Here is a 16,470-nt window from a genome sequence, read left to right on the forward strand (position 1 = left end):
ATAGGTGAATTTTATCTGATTAAGCAATCGATTTCCTGATGTTCTAATATAAAATGTGATTTCATTACATTTTATAAATATTTAAAAAATGAGATTTAAATCGTACATAAATTTTTACTTTCTAATTAACACAATTTTTATGTTATTTTTATTTAAAAAATAAGTTTAAATATATATAAAATGTACAATTAAAACACGTTTATCTCGTTCTTTCAAGACACACTTAGTTCACTTTTTGAAAATGTGATTTTCTCGAAAGAAAAATTTATATTAAATCTTAAAATTCACATTAGATCTAATCATCGTTCGCTGTATACTCTTTTAATGGCTATATGTGTGTATATTTGCTGCCACTGCTGAATCGAACAATCGGCAATATTGTCACAAAAACTCAGATCAATCATCTCTAATTTAGGACAATTCACGAAAATTGCGTGACATATTTCAGCTGTCAGAGATAATGTACCTAACAAATCTAACTGTTTTAAATTTTTGCACAATGTCAATGCTCTTAGATCACGTTCAGTAAGGCCTCTAACAGAGATCAGGAAAACTTTTTCCAGGTGTTGACAGGAGGAAAACAATCTACGAAAACTATCACCATGACCAGTTGTACTGCCACTGTAAATAAAAAAATAATATTTTTTAATCATAAATAGAAAGACAACACAGCTACAATATTTCAAGATACAAGCGAAACAAACGTATAAATTTTTATGAATATGATAATCTGTATGTTTGTTTAAAAAAAAACTGGGATGCTGCACAGATCCGTGAGAGCAAGACTTATTAGTTAGTAAGTTAATCTAAGATTTGATTCGTCATCCCATAAACGAATGAGGAATACGTACTGCAAAAAGTGCGACAAAACATGTATTTTCAAAGAAAGTGTGACAACACGTACCACCAACCAAAATCCACTTCTCGTAGATTTTCGCAGTCAGCAAGAGCATCAATACCTTGCGATGTAAGAGTGTGCGTTTTCCACAAATCTATACTTTCTAAATCTGGACAGGAATTTCTCAATTCCATTGCAACTTCATCTACATTCAGACTTTTGTCGGTGCCTCCTATGCGTAAGTGACGCATTCGTATATTTCTTCGCAATATCTTGCAAAGAGTTTGAGTATTTATATGTGTCCTGTAAAGATCCAAATGCTCCAAGAACTCTAGATTTTCGAGATATGAGAATCCTTTTTCTTTTATCAAATCACAATTACGTAGACCTAATTCTAAGAAAAAAATATATGTATTGATTATATAATTTGTTCTTGATTATAATAATCATTTGTATATATACCTTTCAAATTTTTGCATATTCTCGAAATTTTAAGCATGGTATTGTTGTCGACACATGAACAGCAATTTAATCGTAAATGTGTTAAGAGACTACCACAAATAACAAGAAAATTTTCAAGTTCCGGGACAGAAAATTTGTCACACCATGAAAGATCCAATCGTCGTAAATATTTACATCTAGGTGCTAAGTAATACAATGCCTTTGTATTAATAACATACCAATATGGTTTTAAGTTTAAACTTGTATAAAGCAGATGGTCTTGTGCTAAATTATTGAAATGTTTATTCACTCTGCTCATGCGGCATAATGACTTTAAGTCCAAGTTTCTTAATATTCTCATTATTATTTCATCCTGCAAGATAAAATACAAAATTTTAATAAACGAAATAACACTAAATATTAATATATGTGACAAAGACTTTTTAGTATACTTTACAGGAAGTGCAGAAAAATTATAACGTGATGGCTTCTTGAATTCATCTGAAGAGTCTTTAACATCTTTCATAAACTTTGAAAGTTCTTCTGATAAAAAGCGTTGCATACTATCAGATCCCTCTTTAAGAGGTGGTACATAATAATAAAGGGATCCTAGCCGAGATACTAGGTTGCTGTCGTGAAAATTCGCTACTACATCACTACAAATAACATTGGTACAAATTTACTTCCACTCATCAAAAAAAGAATAAATCTTACTTAATATTGACAATTTCAATACCTTTTGCACATAATACAATGTTCAATCAATGTCTTCTTAAGATGGATTATATCCAAATGTGCATTTTTATAATTTGGTGTTAAATTATGAATATCCTCACGGCAAGGAGTTTCAAACAAATCGCAATTAATGCTTATTAACAGATTAGTTAAACTCTGATTGTGAACTGGATCTTTAGGAAAAATCAATTCTGATGTTCCAATAAGCATCACAGCATCTATCTCTGTGTAGTAATCCAATAAACTGTGGTTAAATTCTAATCTGAGTAGTTTGGTTTTAAAGTCACACGATTGTAAAGGTGGAGAAAATATCCGTGATTTCAGAGGAACAATCTGAGGCGGTCCATTCCATAGTAGAAACCATCGACCTTTAAAATCTTCAGCCCAGATTCGAATTACGCTTCCAGGATTATATACTTCGTATATAGAAACTCTTACTGGATATACAGCTTCATGATACTCAATATCTTTAATATAAAAAATACAATTATACTCTCTTTTCTTAATAAAAACATATTTTTTTTAACAATCTTTTATTTATTAATTTAAATATTACATACCAATATAATCTTGACTTACAACATCTGTATTGTTCTGTGGCATATAATCAATTGATCTCGAAGGTGCTTTGTCCCACCATGGTCCATAAGTCCTCTATTTGAAAAAGTTATTAGAAAAAAATGTCAAATGAAACTTTATTAAAGTAAATTGCTATTATTGGAATGATGTCACTCTAGATATGAATAATTAAGTTGTAATTGATGGATCTCCTACATTTATTTCAATGTAGGATCTTCCTGATTCCATGACTATGTTCCAAAATTCTGCTAAAAATTTACAGTTTACAGTAAAGTGCATTATAGATTTTCAATACTTGCAATGAATTTTGAAACACAGCTCATATATCTATTATCAGTTTTATGGGAAGTTAATTGAAGAGTTATAAATAAAAGAATAAGGCTGAGATTTGCCACCATTAAAGTAACCAATGTTACTTTAATTTTAAGCAAGGTTTAAAACTCTCTCCCTTTCCGTCTCTCTGTTGACTTTAAAAAAAGAGAAATTTTTAAGCTTTGCTTAAAGTTAGAAGAATGTTGGTGCAAATCAGGTTTAACCATTTGGAAATGTAGAAAAGTTTGTGATGGCTTTTCAGCTTTTAAGACAATAACAAATAATATAAGAAAATATACATACCATGGCAAATGTTTGTGCAAAATCTCCATAATTTGGAAATTGACTAAATGGCCCAATTATGTTAGTAGCAGCATAAGATATGCTAGAATTACCGCCATACTGAGAACTAAAGCTACGAACATTCTTCACAAATTGTTGGACAAAGTCAACATGATTTTCTTTGCCTATAGATACTCTTTCGACATGTTGACTATCATTGTCACTATATAAAGGAAGTTGAGGGAGAGATAACATATTTTTGAACTGGAAGAAAATAAGAAATAGAAAATATATGTGCTTTTTTAAGTACACATTAAATCACTATATTTTAATTATATAATTATATTATACTCTATATATAAAAATTAAGATAAATCTGTCATTAGATTCCTAACTTTTTATATCAAATAAATATCAAATATGTACAATGGAAAGATTAATTAATTTCATCGAAACTCACAAAATTGTAACTAAATGACTATATACATCAATATACATGTACACGCACAATATCTATGAATGAATTAAAGTCAATTTCTTCTCACACAATTGGTCTGTTTTCTGTTCCTGCATTAAGCTGCTCTAGAACTCTCTTTTTCACTTTCAACAGATATCAAACGTATATCTATCTCTCTTTAAGTTTTAAAAGTGTACACTAGAGTTCAGCTACAGAAAACAGACCTAATCAGTGCAGTATCTGATAGTATATTCTATTCACTTCTATTAAAAGCATAAGTCAAAAGTTAACTAAGATGATAGCAGAGAAGATGAAAATACAACTGAATGCAACATAGACTACAAAATAAAAAAAAAATAATGAATTAACCAAAGCCTATGAGATAACGACATAATTTAGATGATTGCACAGTAGATAAAGAATAATAAAACAGTTCCTTAAATACAAGGAAAATGATTGCTTCTTCTCTTATTCATATACTATTTATAAAAATAATAGGTCTGTTACATGAAATCTCCAAATATTTTTACACTTAAAATGAAATACATATATATTTGGCCTTGAAAAGAGAGAAAGCGAAAATGTCGAGTGCAAAAGGTGCAAGCAACGCGAACAGACGTAATATTCGTTTATAATTTTAATGACATAGTGCAAGTACATACAAAATATATGAAAAGATGTTCCATGAATTTATTCTTTTTTTTTGTTGTGTATCGCCGGATGACGATAAAAGAGTGTCTTCAACCTGTTTCAACGAAGTAAATGGCTAGTCTCACCTCTACCACTAACACGCAAGAACAAGAACGTTCCGATACAATTTGATACTTTGGTTGTTATACCTGAATTACGCAAAAAATCACCTAATATCTATGTTACGAATGTTACGATCGTTCTCTTTTATCACGTGAGTAGGAGAGAGTTTCATTAGAGATGCCTTCAAACAGATCCAACACATGACACAGTATGAGTGCATCGTCACATCCTTGTAATTTGTCAATGTTAAACAAGGATGAGGATCATTGACTGCGTTCAGCAGATTCAACAGTTGAGTAAGAGACTTCACATAATAAAAGGAAATAAGAAAATAAGAATTTCAATCTAGAAACTTTGTATTCCACAATACATGATTTCTGACATGAGATTGAAATTCTGTTCTCTGTTCTCTGTTCCTTTTATTGTGCGGAGCACAAGCGCTTGCTGCTATTGTATTCTTCCAGATCTAAAACGCTGATTGGATGATCTAAAAGAATACACCAATAACAGCGCTCATTCACTGTCGAATCCATTGAACACAACCACTGTATTGTATTGAGGGTACGGTCAACGCGATGCTACAAATACTTTGAAGCGTTTTTTAATCAATTTGTAAAATTCTTTCTTCTAATTGGTCCATCAAATGCTTCAAAGCATTTGTAGTGAGACTTCGACACAGCCCAAGTTTCACACACAAAATTTATGCTGTCAAATAGAGTCCTATATAAAGAAACCCGCATCGAACATCTCATCATCAGGGAATCGATTCTGTATCTTGAAATGAGATGAAAATTATAAATTGAGCGAATTTATTAGAATACTGATTATTTCATTAATCAACACTTAGTAAATAAGATTGCTTACTTTTATAATTTTCACCTTGTTTGAAAATACAGAATTGACTCCCAGATTGGATCCATAGGCTCGGTTTCACTAACTCCGATTTAAGCTAATCAGTCAATTAAATTTCAGTATTGTCAACTACAAGTCTTGAAAACATTCTTTTCTAGCGAGGCGTTGAGTACTCATGTGTGTATAACTTTTTCGCGATTGAAGAAATTTGCGACTAATAAGGATTCGTGCTATTAATTATCGTTCTTCACAGCTACCAGATAATTAGATTATGTTTTCAGTCTTGTAATTGATCATACTGAAATTTAATCGACCGATTAGTTTAATCGGAATTGGTGAAATCGGGCTCTGTACAATCACTTCCTGCGCCGCCATATTTAGACCGCGCCAGTATCGTAAACAATAAACATACATTCAACATTCTGTACTTTATTGTGGCACTATTGACCTCTCTCATTTACTGCAGGCAAAAGCTAAAATTGAAGAAGAAGAATATACTCCGTTGATTTCATTAGCGAAATGAGCTCTGCATTCCATTAACGGTTGAGGATAGGTGGGTCAGCTGTATTACGCTTGTATAAACAACTATAGTCACAATATGGCTGCTTCACTTAGGACGGGATATCAATCAGAATATATATCAGAATCAGACTGCCAATCAGAAACTCGGACATCAATCTCTTTATGTATAGAACTCTACTGTCAAGTAATCAGCAGCGCGTGCGCGTGCAGGAGTCAGCAAGAGCACGCATGCGTTGACCAATTCCATGATCTGGGGTTACTGCATGCGGCCGTGGGTCCGGTGTACCCCTGACCCGAAGGTCTGCTGGTAAACACAAACTTTTAAGACATAAGACGATCCCCAGTGACGATATAACAATCTTATCGTTACATTGTAATATTAAGTGTACATAATTAGGCTCACAATGGTAAGAATCCGTTCTCTCAATGTCTCGTCCGGTCGATGATTCAAGTCAGCTAACCTGCAAGTCTATTCACAAGTTTTTCCCGTTGTAGGACGTATTTTTAATGATCAGGCGAAAAAAATTGACGATATTTACCGACGCAAAAGATGATACTACGGTCCTCGAGCTCAAGAAGATGATTGAAGGTAAGACGTTTGTGTTACAGTGGCAGTATCTTTTTTTTTTGACATATCGCTTGACCATTCACAATTCGATGATTGTTACTTCAATAGAACGATCTGTGGTTCGCTAAATGAATGTAGGATTAGGCCTAATCAGGAGTATAGACAGAATAAATTGCATTAATAGCGAATGGAATTATATATATATATATATTGTGCGCGCGCGCGTGTGTGTGCGTATGTGTATGGGTGTATATATGCGCGCACACGCATACACACACACACACACACACACACATACAATTACTGATCAGCTATATGTCAAGTTTATGAAAAATATTTTAATTAGTATATATTTGACAAAAATATCCTAAAACTCTTATTTCGATGAAATTATGCTTATTATTAATTTATGAACATTAATAGTTGCAAGTTTTATAAAAAATAAAATCATTGCTTTTATAGTTATTGGAGTTAATGCTCACTTTCTTTTTTTACAGGTATAATGAAAGTACCACCGGCAAATCAACAACTGTTTAACAAGGATAATCTTTTAATGTCAGACAATAAGACTTTACAAGATTACGGGCTGACATCGTCAACTGCAAAAGCACAATGTCCTGCATTAGTCGGTTTAGCACTGCGTCAGCCAGATGGCCAGTTTGAACCTCTTGAAATGACACCATTCTCATTACCACCAGATCTCCCTGACGTTATGAAGTCTCAGGAAAATAATGGCCAAGAGCAATCTCCTTGAAATGATGCAGTTGCATCACTCGACGATGAAGTTTTGTGTCCTATGCAATTTAGTAATCGTCAGGACAGCTCTGAATGATAAGAAGGATAAAAAGGAAACTTCATGTACGACGTATGTGAATACTAGAGTGTGAATATGGTAACTAAACACCGTACGAATATTAGACATAATGCAATTTTACACAAGTATTCAGAGCTGCAAAATTTTCAATATTCAATTTAATAAAAATGCTATATAGTCACGCGATCGTCAGTCTTATAAGGACATGTGATGAGTACTAATTTGTACTTGATTATTAGACTGAAAGTGATAATAAAAGTAAAACAAAATTCTGCTCACTATTGTGCATCAAACCAAATTTATATAGCTATAAAATTATTAAAATAAGTGTTTTATTATGGTCAAAGTGCGAAATATGAATACCTCAGCTTACATTTAAGTTACAGGTATAGCTTAATTATTTTAAAGTACTTTTTAAAATATCTTCAAATTAAATATCTTATTTCCTTCTATTTCTCTCTCTGCTCACTTTCACTTATTCTGTATTCTGTATACGTATTCCTTGCACCACAAGGAAAATCAAATGTAATGTTTTGCTTTGCAAAAGAAGCTTTACATTTTTTTATTAACATGTATGACTCTAGTAACATTTAAATTACAAATTTGTAGTTACGGCGTATTGAATATAAGACAGACTGGATCTGATCTGATACAATACACAATCATAAATGTAAAATATAATGCTCTAATTAATGATCTTTAGTTCTATAATATTGTATCCTATTAATTATTGTCTAACTTATACAGTTTTATAACTAATGGCAACACCATTTTAACTATATGCTACGATAAGACTTGTAACAATACACAAGTAATGTCATGCTACGTGACAAAAATATATTGTACATGATTACATATCTTATTTAATATTTTTAAAAATCCTCTAGCATACAGAGTGAATCAGAGTTGTTGAACCAACTTTTTATCTTGTGAGAAAATTATCGACTTCATATCTAATTGAATTATAACATGTACAGTCAATTATTTTTTCATGGAATAAAAAGCTGATTCAACGACTGATTCACCCTGTATTTTTCTATTATTCATGTACACAAAAAATGTTTTTCTAATAGAGTTGCATGCTAAACCGGGTAAATAAAATTTAATAATAAAATAAGATCATTGTTAACTACTTAAGTTCTTATATTTGCTAAGCATTTCCATTACAAAATCCCTATAAATATCTTTTTTACTCGGCACGTAATGTCCACCTTCGTGCCGTAGCTCTTTTTTGTTTGAGAATAGACAACTAATTTGTTCTGCCATTACTACAACAAAGAAGGATTACATTAGCATTAATGAAGCATTGGATATGATTTACTTTCAATATTACTGAGTATAATTAATGATATTAAATTCATCATAATATCAAATTATTCATCATATACCTGTTGGAATGATTTGATCATTCTCTCCATAAATATGAAAGGAAGGCATATCGATTTCTTCATCATAATACTTTGCATGAGGTGCACACAGTGACTTAAATCCAGATATTATAATAACAAAATCAAACTCGATTTGTAATACTACAAGAAAATAGTAATTATATATTTATTTTATGTAAGCATATACATGTGTATATCATATATTATTTTTAAACTCACTTTTCTTCTTCTTCATAGCACACAGTATACTGACAAAAGCTGCTCCCTGTGAGAAACCCAATATTCCATCGAAAGGACCTTGTTCTGAGAACACTTTCTCGATCACAGCTACACTGTCATTGAATCCTACACACAAGTTACTAGGCACTGTAGCTTTAAACACATAATCTTCTGTATTAAACCACCATCCATATCCTATACATAACAATTTTGTTAGTACTCATTAAATTATGATATTTCTTGAAGATAAGAAATTTCATATTTTTTTTTTATTGATATTTTTCTCACACCATTTTCATTGGTATCTTCTTGACTAGTTTTATTTTGGGATGGAACTTTATGTGGTGCTTTTATAAACGTGAAATCTATTTCTTTCTTAAATCCTTTTCTCAACGATCCTAATTTAGCACTAAAGATCATGTCTGATTGCATATATCCGTGAAGCGCTAATATCTAAAATAAGAGGAATCATATATATATACATTAATTTATTGCCATATTTTTACATCAATGCGTCAATGATTATTTACTCGCAATTTTGATTTGGTAGTCAACATCATTCAGCGAATATATGTACAATCACATGATCAAAAAGGTTAGTAGACACCAATAAACACACTGCGATATATATCAGATATGGAGAACCTCCATATCTGAACACATTTATTCTTAGGTCTGTTCCCTTTGCTTGCACTTTTTATATTTAGAATCTTCGAATTTTCTCTCTTCAATGCTTGAATATATATTTATCTCATTTTAAATGCAATAATTTTTTTAAGGATTTTAAGCAATACAAACAACCTCTTTCTAAACAAGCTTAGTCTCTATAAATTAAATATTTTTGGCTATTTCTGAGAAATTTTATAATAGAAAAATTTGATTATTACACACTCATAATTATGATAAATATGATAAATATGCATGTTTATTATCACAAATACAGTATAACTTACAAATATATGTTTCATAGGAAAAGAACTTCTATATATAATATTAATTTAAATTTATTAAAATTATTAATTTCTTTTTTTCATTTAGACGGGGCTAAGAAAATAATTAAACTAAACAAAAAATATGCAATATTTCATGTACAAGTTTGAACTTTTTCAATTTAAATAAAAACAATTTATGATACATTTCCATGTATTTCTATCGCATTAAGGATCGCAGGAACAAAAAAAATCAGCACATATTTTGTTAAAAACATTTCTCTTTTACATTTAAATAAAATGAAAAGTAAATTACAATTTCAGCAATTTAATTATATATTCTAACTATTAAAAATTTGCAGTATTTAAAGATTACTAAGATCCACAGCTTCAATTTGCGAATTAAGATTTGTAATATTTTCATTATTTTCAGAGTTTCTTGGCTTTGTTTCTCTGGGAACATCCAACTTCGACCAGGAACCAGGTTCGGCCTTTTTTAACTTAATTTCTACTTTAGTTGGCAGCATGTGTACACTACTTTGCTCGACATTAATAATCTAAAAGTAAAATAAATGTACATCTTAAATACTGTTCCTTAATTACACATTCAAAATTAAAATATTAAAATTAATACGTACTCCTTTTAATTCTATATCAAGATAATATCTCGAATCTTCTACAAAGAATAAATCTACAGTCAGATGGATAGGATTTAATTTTATAATAGACTGACTGGGCAGATATTTTTTTGCAAATATAGAAACAACTACATATGATCCAGTTTGATGCCAATCCATCCTGCATTGAGCTTTCTTTCCCGTACTCTGAAATAAATTATGTGTCATTGTCAAAGATACATATTAAATGATTATATTAAATGAATTTAATATTAAATAATTGATATCATGAACTTATCTAAATGATATAAAAGGTACCTTGGAAAACCATATATGTTTGCCTTGCGTACAACCTGGCTGATCCAGAAATAAGGAAAATTCTGTAGTTTTCTTTTTACAACAAGACCAATATTTCAGTCCTTCATGAAAAATAGGTACACCAGAATGATAATTGCAAATTTCCTCGTCAGAGGCAATCCCTGTATAAGTTCCCTTGCAGGAATTGTTTTTACAAGTTTGTCCTATCTGTATTACATTGTCAGTTGGTTTGTCATTTTCTAAAGTTGTCAATCCTTTAATTTGTTCTAATAGAATGGGAGATATTGTTGGCGACAGTATGAGTTGAAACGCATCAAACGGAGGTCTTTCCAGGAATGCTCCATTGCTTAGAGGTCCTGTGGCAACCTGTATTATTTCGTCAACTTTGCATTTTTCGACAGACGGTTTCTCTGGCTCCGATGGTTTCACATTGGAATGCTTTGACTTCGTACAGCCTTTGATATTCAAGAATTCGGTGAAATCTGTACATTTCTTGTTACAACAAGACCATCCTTTATATGCATCGTGAAACACTGGATGTCCTGAATGATGAAGGCAACTGTCTGCGAAAGAATCATAAGAGCATCTTTATTTCGTAAATGTTATTAATTTAGCACTAAAAATTTAATAAAATATGCATATACCGTCTTTATTGTCGTTCGGATCGTATTTCTTTCCACAGCCGCGATGATAACAATGCAACAGATTTGTTTCCTGTGACATTTCGAGAGGATTTCTTTGCACTTATCTGTTCCACTAAGTTTTGGAAGAGCAGCTCAATAAATCGCTTATACGTTTCTCTCTCTCACGATATCTTTCTCGATTTTGTCAGACTTTGTTTTTGATAGTTTCTAGAACATTCCAAGTCAAATTAAAAACGTTCCGAATCTCAATCAACTCGCTACCCGATTTCTTTAGAGACACCCTATATGCATATAAAGAGGCATATATCGTTTCCACTGGGAAAATTAGTGTAATATGAAGTGCAATTGAGTGGTAAATAAATCGATTTATATATTTTCAATATTTTCAATGTTAATAAAATAATTTAATTCTTTTAATATTATGAGGTACATTATTATGATAACAAAAAATATGTAATTTAAGAATTAAATTATTTATTAATCTCAAAAATATGTAAATTGATTTGCACTCAATGGTCACTTCAGCAAACTTAACTGTTGCAAAGTAAATTGATTATTCTTTTAGGCAGCGTTCACATCTTGACGGAAAAATGGAAAGTGGAAAAGCAGAAGCCAATCAGAATTTGCCAATCAGAAAAGACAGAAGAGACAAGCAAAATATACCGCCTACTACTACTACGAATTTCGATTGGCTTCCGCTTTTCCGCTTTCCGCTTTTCTGTCAAGATGTGAACTCGCCCTTAGATTATCCAATAGCAGCGAGCGCTCATGAATCCGAAAGAAACTCTAACATGGAAGATTCTAGTTCGCGGTTTTTCGAGCTAGATTGCGCTAAAATCGTTGGTTTTTCATATGTTTGATTTAAAAGGAAACTGCTGAAATCCGTTTAAACCCGTTATCGTAACTTTCGAAACGTCAATAATTGTCAGGTGTCGTGTTTTGGTGTTTCTCGACGTATATCCGACTTTAGATTGTAAACACTCACTAAAGGGCTGTTTCGAATATCAAAATGAAAGGAACAAAACTGAGAACTAGAGTTACGTTGCCCAGGTAAGCAAGAAACGGATTCACCTAAAATCGCACATTTCGTTTTTGTTAAGGGATATATCTAGTATTATAATAATTGTCAGTATATTCTATATTATTATTATTCTTCATTATGAGATAATGATTATGACAAAATTTAATTTTTTAGCAACTCAAAAAACATAGGGATACAGACTGAAAGTTTTGATAGTCTTATAGAGATTGCCAAGTTGGAAGAACAAGTAAAAGTAATGCAACTTGAGATTAATATTTTAAGAAAACATATGGGAACCTTGAAGAAGCCTGATGTTGCAAACCATAAGACTGTTCCTCTTACTTCATCGGCAATGGTCAAACTTAACATAGAAAAATCTAGTTGTGGCTGTAAAGGAAATTGTTCATCACGAATTTGTGGTTGCGTAAGGAAGAACATAAAGTGTAACCTGTCATGTAAATGTGGTGATAAAGCATGTCAAAATCAGGTAATCATATTAACAAGAAGAATCTTTAACTTTCTGTCTAGCTGGATCTTAAATGCTCTTGTATAATTCTATGTAAATTTATTATATATTTATATATTGTCATTATTTAAACTATATACAGAATTAATTTTTCTGTCTTGAAATCCATACCAATTGAATTACAGTAGTAATATCATAAATTGCAAAGCAATTTAATTTTATGTTTATAGCATCTTTTAAAAATCTTAATAATACTGGAGAACATTAAAATCTGTAAATAATTTTATTGCAAAAAATATTATTACCTTGGCTGGGAATCAAATCAGAATTCTTTTTCATATGAATATCCTTAATCGTTATATCAATCAAGGCCCTAGTAATATTTTTTGCAATAATCAGTATATACAGAAAGTTCTAATTTCAGGCGGCATATATAAACAAGATTAAACAAACAGTTTCTACAAGAACCATACATTATCTACATTAATAACTTAAGTTAAAAAAATTAAACTTTAAAGAAACTAACTTTTTAAGAGTTAAATAAGAAGTATGTAAGCCTACAGCTGAATGTAATTATGCAAAAATTATTCTTTATTAAATTATGAAATAGATGTAGATATATAAATAAAATTATGAAATATATTTTATGATGTAATAAAGAATTTTTACATAATACATCCAGTGATAGGCTTTACGTACTTCTTGAGCATGAGTATTATGTAAAAATTCTGGTCTGACTCTAATTGTTTACATTTAAAGTCTTTGATATATTGTAACTTTAAATTTAACTTGACTTTCTATATAGAAATTTATTTTACAGAACTTCGATCAAAATCAAGAAGGTAAAGAAAATATTAACGAAATTGATGTGACTAAAAATAAAAACAGGAAGAAAAACGAAACTACAAAAAAACTCAATAGACATCTGTTTAGTCCAGATATGGGAGAACTCTCCAACGTTTTTGAAGAAATTCAATTTAGTGATATTGATTTTAGTTCTAATAAGAAGAATACATTTGCCATAAACACACAAACAGATTTACATAGTATGGACAAAGTAAAACTCAAGAAAAAAAAGAAGAAAGAAGAAAACAATAAAGAGCAGCAAGAATCAATGGATGTGCAGATAACATTTGATCCAATGAAACCGAGACATCAATTATCACGAACACCACCAAAAAAGCTTGAGAAATCATTGGAAGTTGACGTTACAATTCAACCTCAATTACATTTTGAACCAACTCGAGAAATAATATCTTCCCATACATTGTACCAAGGTACAATGATATTTTTAATTAAATTAATAAAATTACTGTTTATGAACAATATTTTATATATAAATTTAGAATTGTTTAATTTGCCATTCTTTTATTGAATCTCTCCAATCTTGATAATTATTGTATATTATATTTATTAGTTTTTAATGATTAGAATTAATAATTAATTCTAATCATTAATTGTAATCATCAATTAATTGTATATATGATTAAGATTCTATTAAGATAAAATCTACTTGAAATTAAAAAAAAATTAAGGAATAAACTCTATAATATTATTATATATATATATATGTAATTAATCATATCTATAAGTATGAAAGAAATATAGCTTCTTACATTTCTTTCATACTTAGTTGCTTATAAAAGTACCAACAAACTTTAATATACAATAATTATTATATCAAATTATTTAAGAATTAGTTAAGAGAAGTTATAGAAATGATAAAAACAATGAATATATTTTTAAATATAATTCAAAAATTATTCTATAAACTATACATTATGCATAATGAATTTCAGATTCTAAAGAAGAAAATATTAATTGGAAAGAACACAATGCACAATTAATTCCTTGCAAAAAATGCAAAAGAACTTTCATGCCCAATCGGATCCAGAAACATGAAACTTGCTGCAAAGGCTAAAGGATTTAAATATTGAAAGGATCTAAATATTTGAAAAATTAACATTGTCTACTATTTTTTTAATTTTACATGTTCCTTTATGATTTCTATCTATCTTTTAATTTTATCTTGAAGACAAGACTATATAATAACATTAGTATTAGTATATAATTAATTATTTTAAATATAATGTTATTTTAAAATGTATCTAAGAGATATAAACTGTTGCAAACTAATCATTTTTTGTAATTATATTCTTATTCTTTACATATAAATCAAATAGATTTAGTCTCGTGCAGAATCAATCATGTTTTTAATTATAAGAAATGTATGAAAAAAATGTACGTGAATAGTTTGGCAATATTAAAATAATCTTTTATAGAAATGTGTATATTTTTTCGAATATATACTATTATATATCATAGATATGTATTATATGTCATAGATAAATATATGAATATGGCTGGAGACATGTCTTCTGATGTACATACAGACAAAAACACTAATAATGAACGTAATAATAATCTCGAATTTAAATAAATTGATAATTAAATGGGAGTCAACGTGATAAACAATGTGCAATTTTTCTATATAATAAAATTCGTAATAAATTCGCATGTATTAACTAACTGGATGAAAACAGTAGCTTTCAAGCTGCTTCAATTATTACATAAGTTTACTTATAATTTACAAGACTTTGTCTTTATAATACCATAATTTTATTAATATTAAATTTTAAAAAATATCAAAAATGTCGAAACTTATTTAAATTTAAGCGCGTTTTAAATTCATGACGCGCTCAAAGTGGCATACATTGTATATTTTGGAGCAACTTTATTTAATCATTTCCTCTCTTTAGAATATCTCGTTGATGACTTTATAAATGCGCCATCTTTGATCCCATTTAATTCAAACTAAACGAACTGAACTACTGAACTTTTTGCGGTAGCTAAAATAATTGAGTGTAGTACCCTAATTCGATTGGATCCTTTCCTATATAAAATTTTGAGACGCATGATATTGGGCTTAACACTTGGAGACTGAAGTCCAAAGAATCAAAGAAGGAAAAAAAGAATCTTTGCAATATTGTGAGTTGTAGATATCCATCTGGGGAGAATAAAGAACAAGAAAATCATTGCGATGATAAAATGGATCATTTAAATGAAATTTTGCGACCATACATTAAAGCCAGTAAAACTAGATTATCGTATGTGGATGAATTATTTCCGGATCTCAAAGATAATCCATATATTATCCTTCATAAAAATGTGAGTATCATGTGAAACAATTTCCTCTCATATCTCGCTTAATGACATAATGGCTTGCTTCAGGTTTCTGGCATACACATACAGCATCTCTCGGATCTCGAAAAGAATGAAAGAAGCTTCAACGAGTACTCGATGAGTAATGAAATGTTTCTCTAATTATAAGAGTTATTTGCATTCTATCAGAAACATATAAAATCCGAAATGTTCTTTAGGACATGATGTCAGTGGTTCGCCTCTGAAGTATTCATTTGGTAATTGTGAATTCGATGACACTGTTGTCATAACAAAACAGAATTGGTGGAAAGAAGAGGAGTCATATTTGCCACTGAACAGAATGGATGCAAGGTACATACAGATAAGCTAAGTTAATAAGCTAAGAGATATCTGATATTTAAGTAAGGAATAAGAAAATTTATGTATATATATATATATATATATATATATATATATATATATATAATTAATTTATTACTATATATATATATATATATATATATATATATATATATATATTATTAATACTATACTATAATACTTACTTACTATA

At 29.9% G+C, this 16,470-nt stretch overlaps 6 protein-coding genes across 6 annotated transcripts in view; 3 read left to right on the forward strand and 3 right to left on the reverse strand.

The window, feature by feature from the left end:
- Positions 1–299: 299 nt before the first annotated feature.
- LOC105619967 (F-box/LRR-repeat protein 4-like) lies at positions 300–5,624 on the reverse strand. The gene is made up of 8 exons (XM_012201481.1): positions 5,604–5,624; positions 3,209–3,451; positions 2,575–2,668; positions 2,016–2,481; positions 1,737–1,935; positions 1,301–1,652; positions 905–1,232; positions 300–615 (listed from the first exon to the last, which is right to left on the reverse strand). The coding sequence occupies exons 1-8, from the start codon at positions 5,622–5,624 to the stop codon at positions 300–302; spliced, it is 2,019 nt and encodes a 672-aa protein (XP_012056871.1).
- A 654-nt stretch (positions 5,625–6,278) lies between these two features.
- LOC105619767 (transcription elongation factor B polypeptide 2) lies at positions 6,279–7,093 on the forward strand. Its single transcript, XM_012201283.1, has 2 exons — positions 6,279–6,360; positions 6,837–7,093. The coding sequence occupies exons 1-2, from the start codon at positions 6,279–6,281 to the stop codon at positions 7,091–7,093; spliced, it is 339 nt and encodes a 112-aa protein (XP_012056673.1).
- Positions 7,094–8,278: 1,185 nt separating this feature from the next.
- On the reverse strand, positions 8,279–9,344 carry LOC105619968 (ovarian cancer-associated gene 2 protein homolog). The gene is made up of 5 exons (XM_012201482.1): positions 9,291–9,344; positions 9,051–9,213; positions 8,761–8,955; positions 8,542–8,682; positions 8,279–8,421 (listed from the first exon to the last, which is right to left on the reverse strand). The coding sequence occupies exons 1-5, from the start codon at positions 9,318–9,320 to the stop codon at positions 8,279–8,281; spliced, it is 672 nt and encodes a 223-aa protein (XP_012056872.1). The 5' UTR covers positions 9,321–9,344.
- Positions 9,345–10,054: 710 nt separating this feature from the next.
- On the reverse strand, positions 10,055–11,347 carry LOC105619768 (cysteine and histidine-rich domain-containing protein). Its single transcript, XM_012201284.1, has 4 exons — positions 11,269–11,347; positions 10,625–11,187; positions 10,328–10,513; positions 10,055–10,246 (listed from the first exon to the last, which is right to left on the reverse strand). Exons 1-4 carry the CDS (start codon positions 11,345–11,347, stop codon positions 10,055–10,057), a joined length of 1,020 nt encoding a protein of 339 aa, XP_012056674.1.
- An 879-nt stretch (positions 11,348–12,226) lies between these two features.
- On the forward strand, positions 12,227–14,676 carry LOC105619769. The gene is made up of 4 exons (XM_012201286.1): positions 12,227–12,318; positions 12,464–12,776; positions 13,576–14,032; positions 14,555–14,676. Exons 1-4 carry the CDS (start codon positions 12,278–12,280, stop codon positions 14,674–14,676), a joined length of 933 nt encoding a protein of 310 aa, XP_012056676.1. The 5' UTR covers positions 12,227–12,277.
- A 1,127-nt stretch (positions 14,677–15,803) lies between these two features.
- Positions 15,804–16,470, forward strand: part of LOC105619770 (protein zwilch homolog) — a 3,071-nt gene continuing 2,404 nt past the window's right edge. The window contains 4 exon segments of the mRNA XM_012201287.1: positions 15,804–15,923; positions 15,987–16,059; positions 16,136–16,294; positions 16,297–16,318. Coding sequence (XP_012056677.1) covers positions 15,804–15,923; positions 15,987–16,059; positions 16,136–16,294; positions 16,297–16,318 — 374 coding nt within the window.

Source organism: Atta cephalotes (assembly GCF_000143395.1).
Source record: "Atta cephalotes unplaced genomic scaffold scaffold00023, whole genome shotgun sequence".
Classification (NCBI taxonomy): Eukaryota; Metazoa; Arthropoda; class Insecta; order Hymenoptera; family Formicidae; genus Atta; species Atta cephalotes.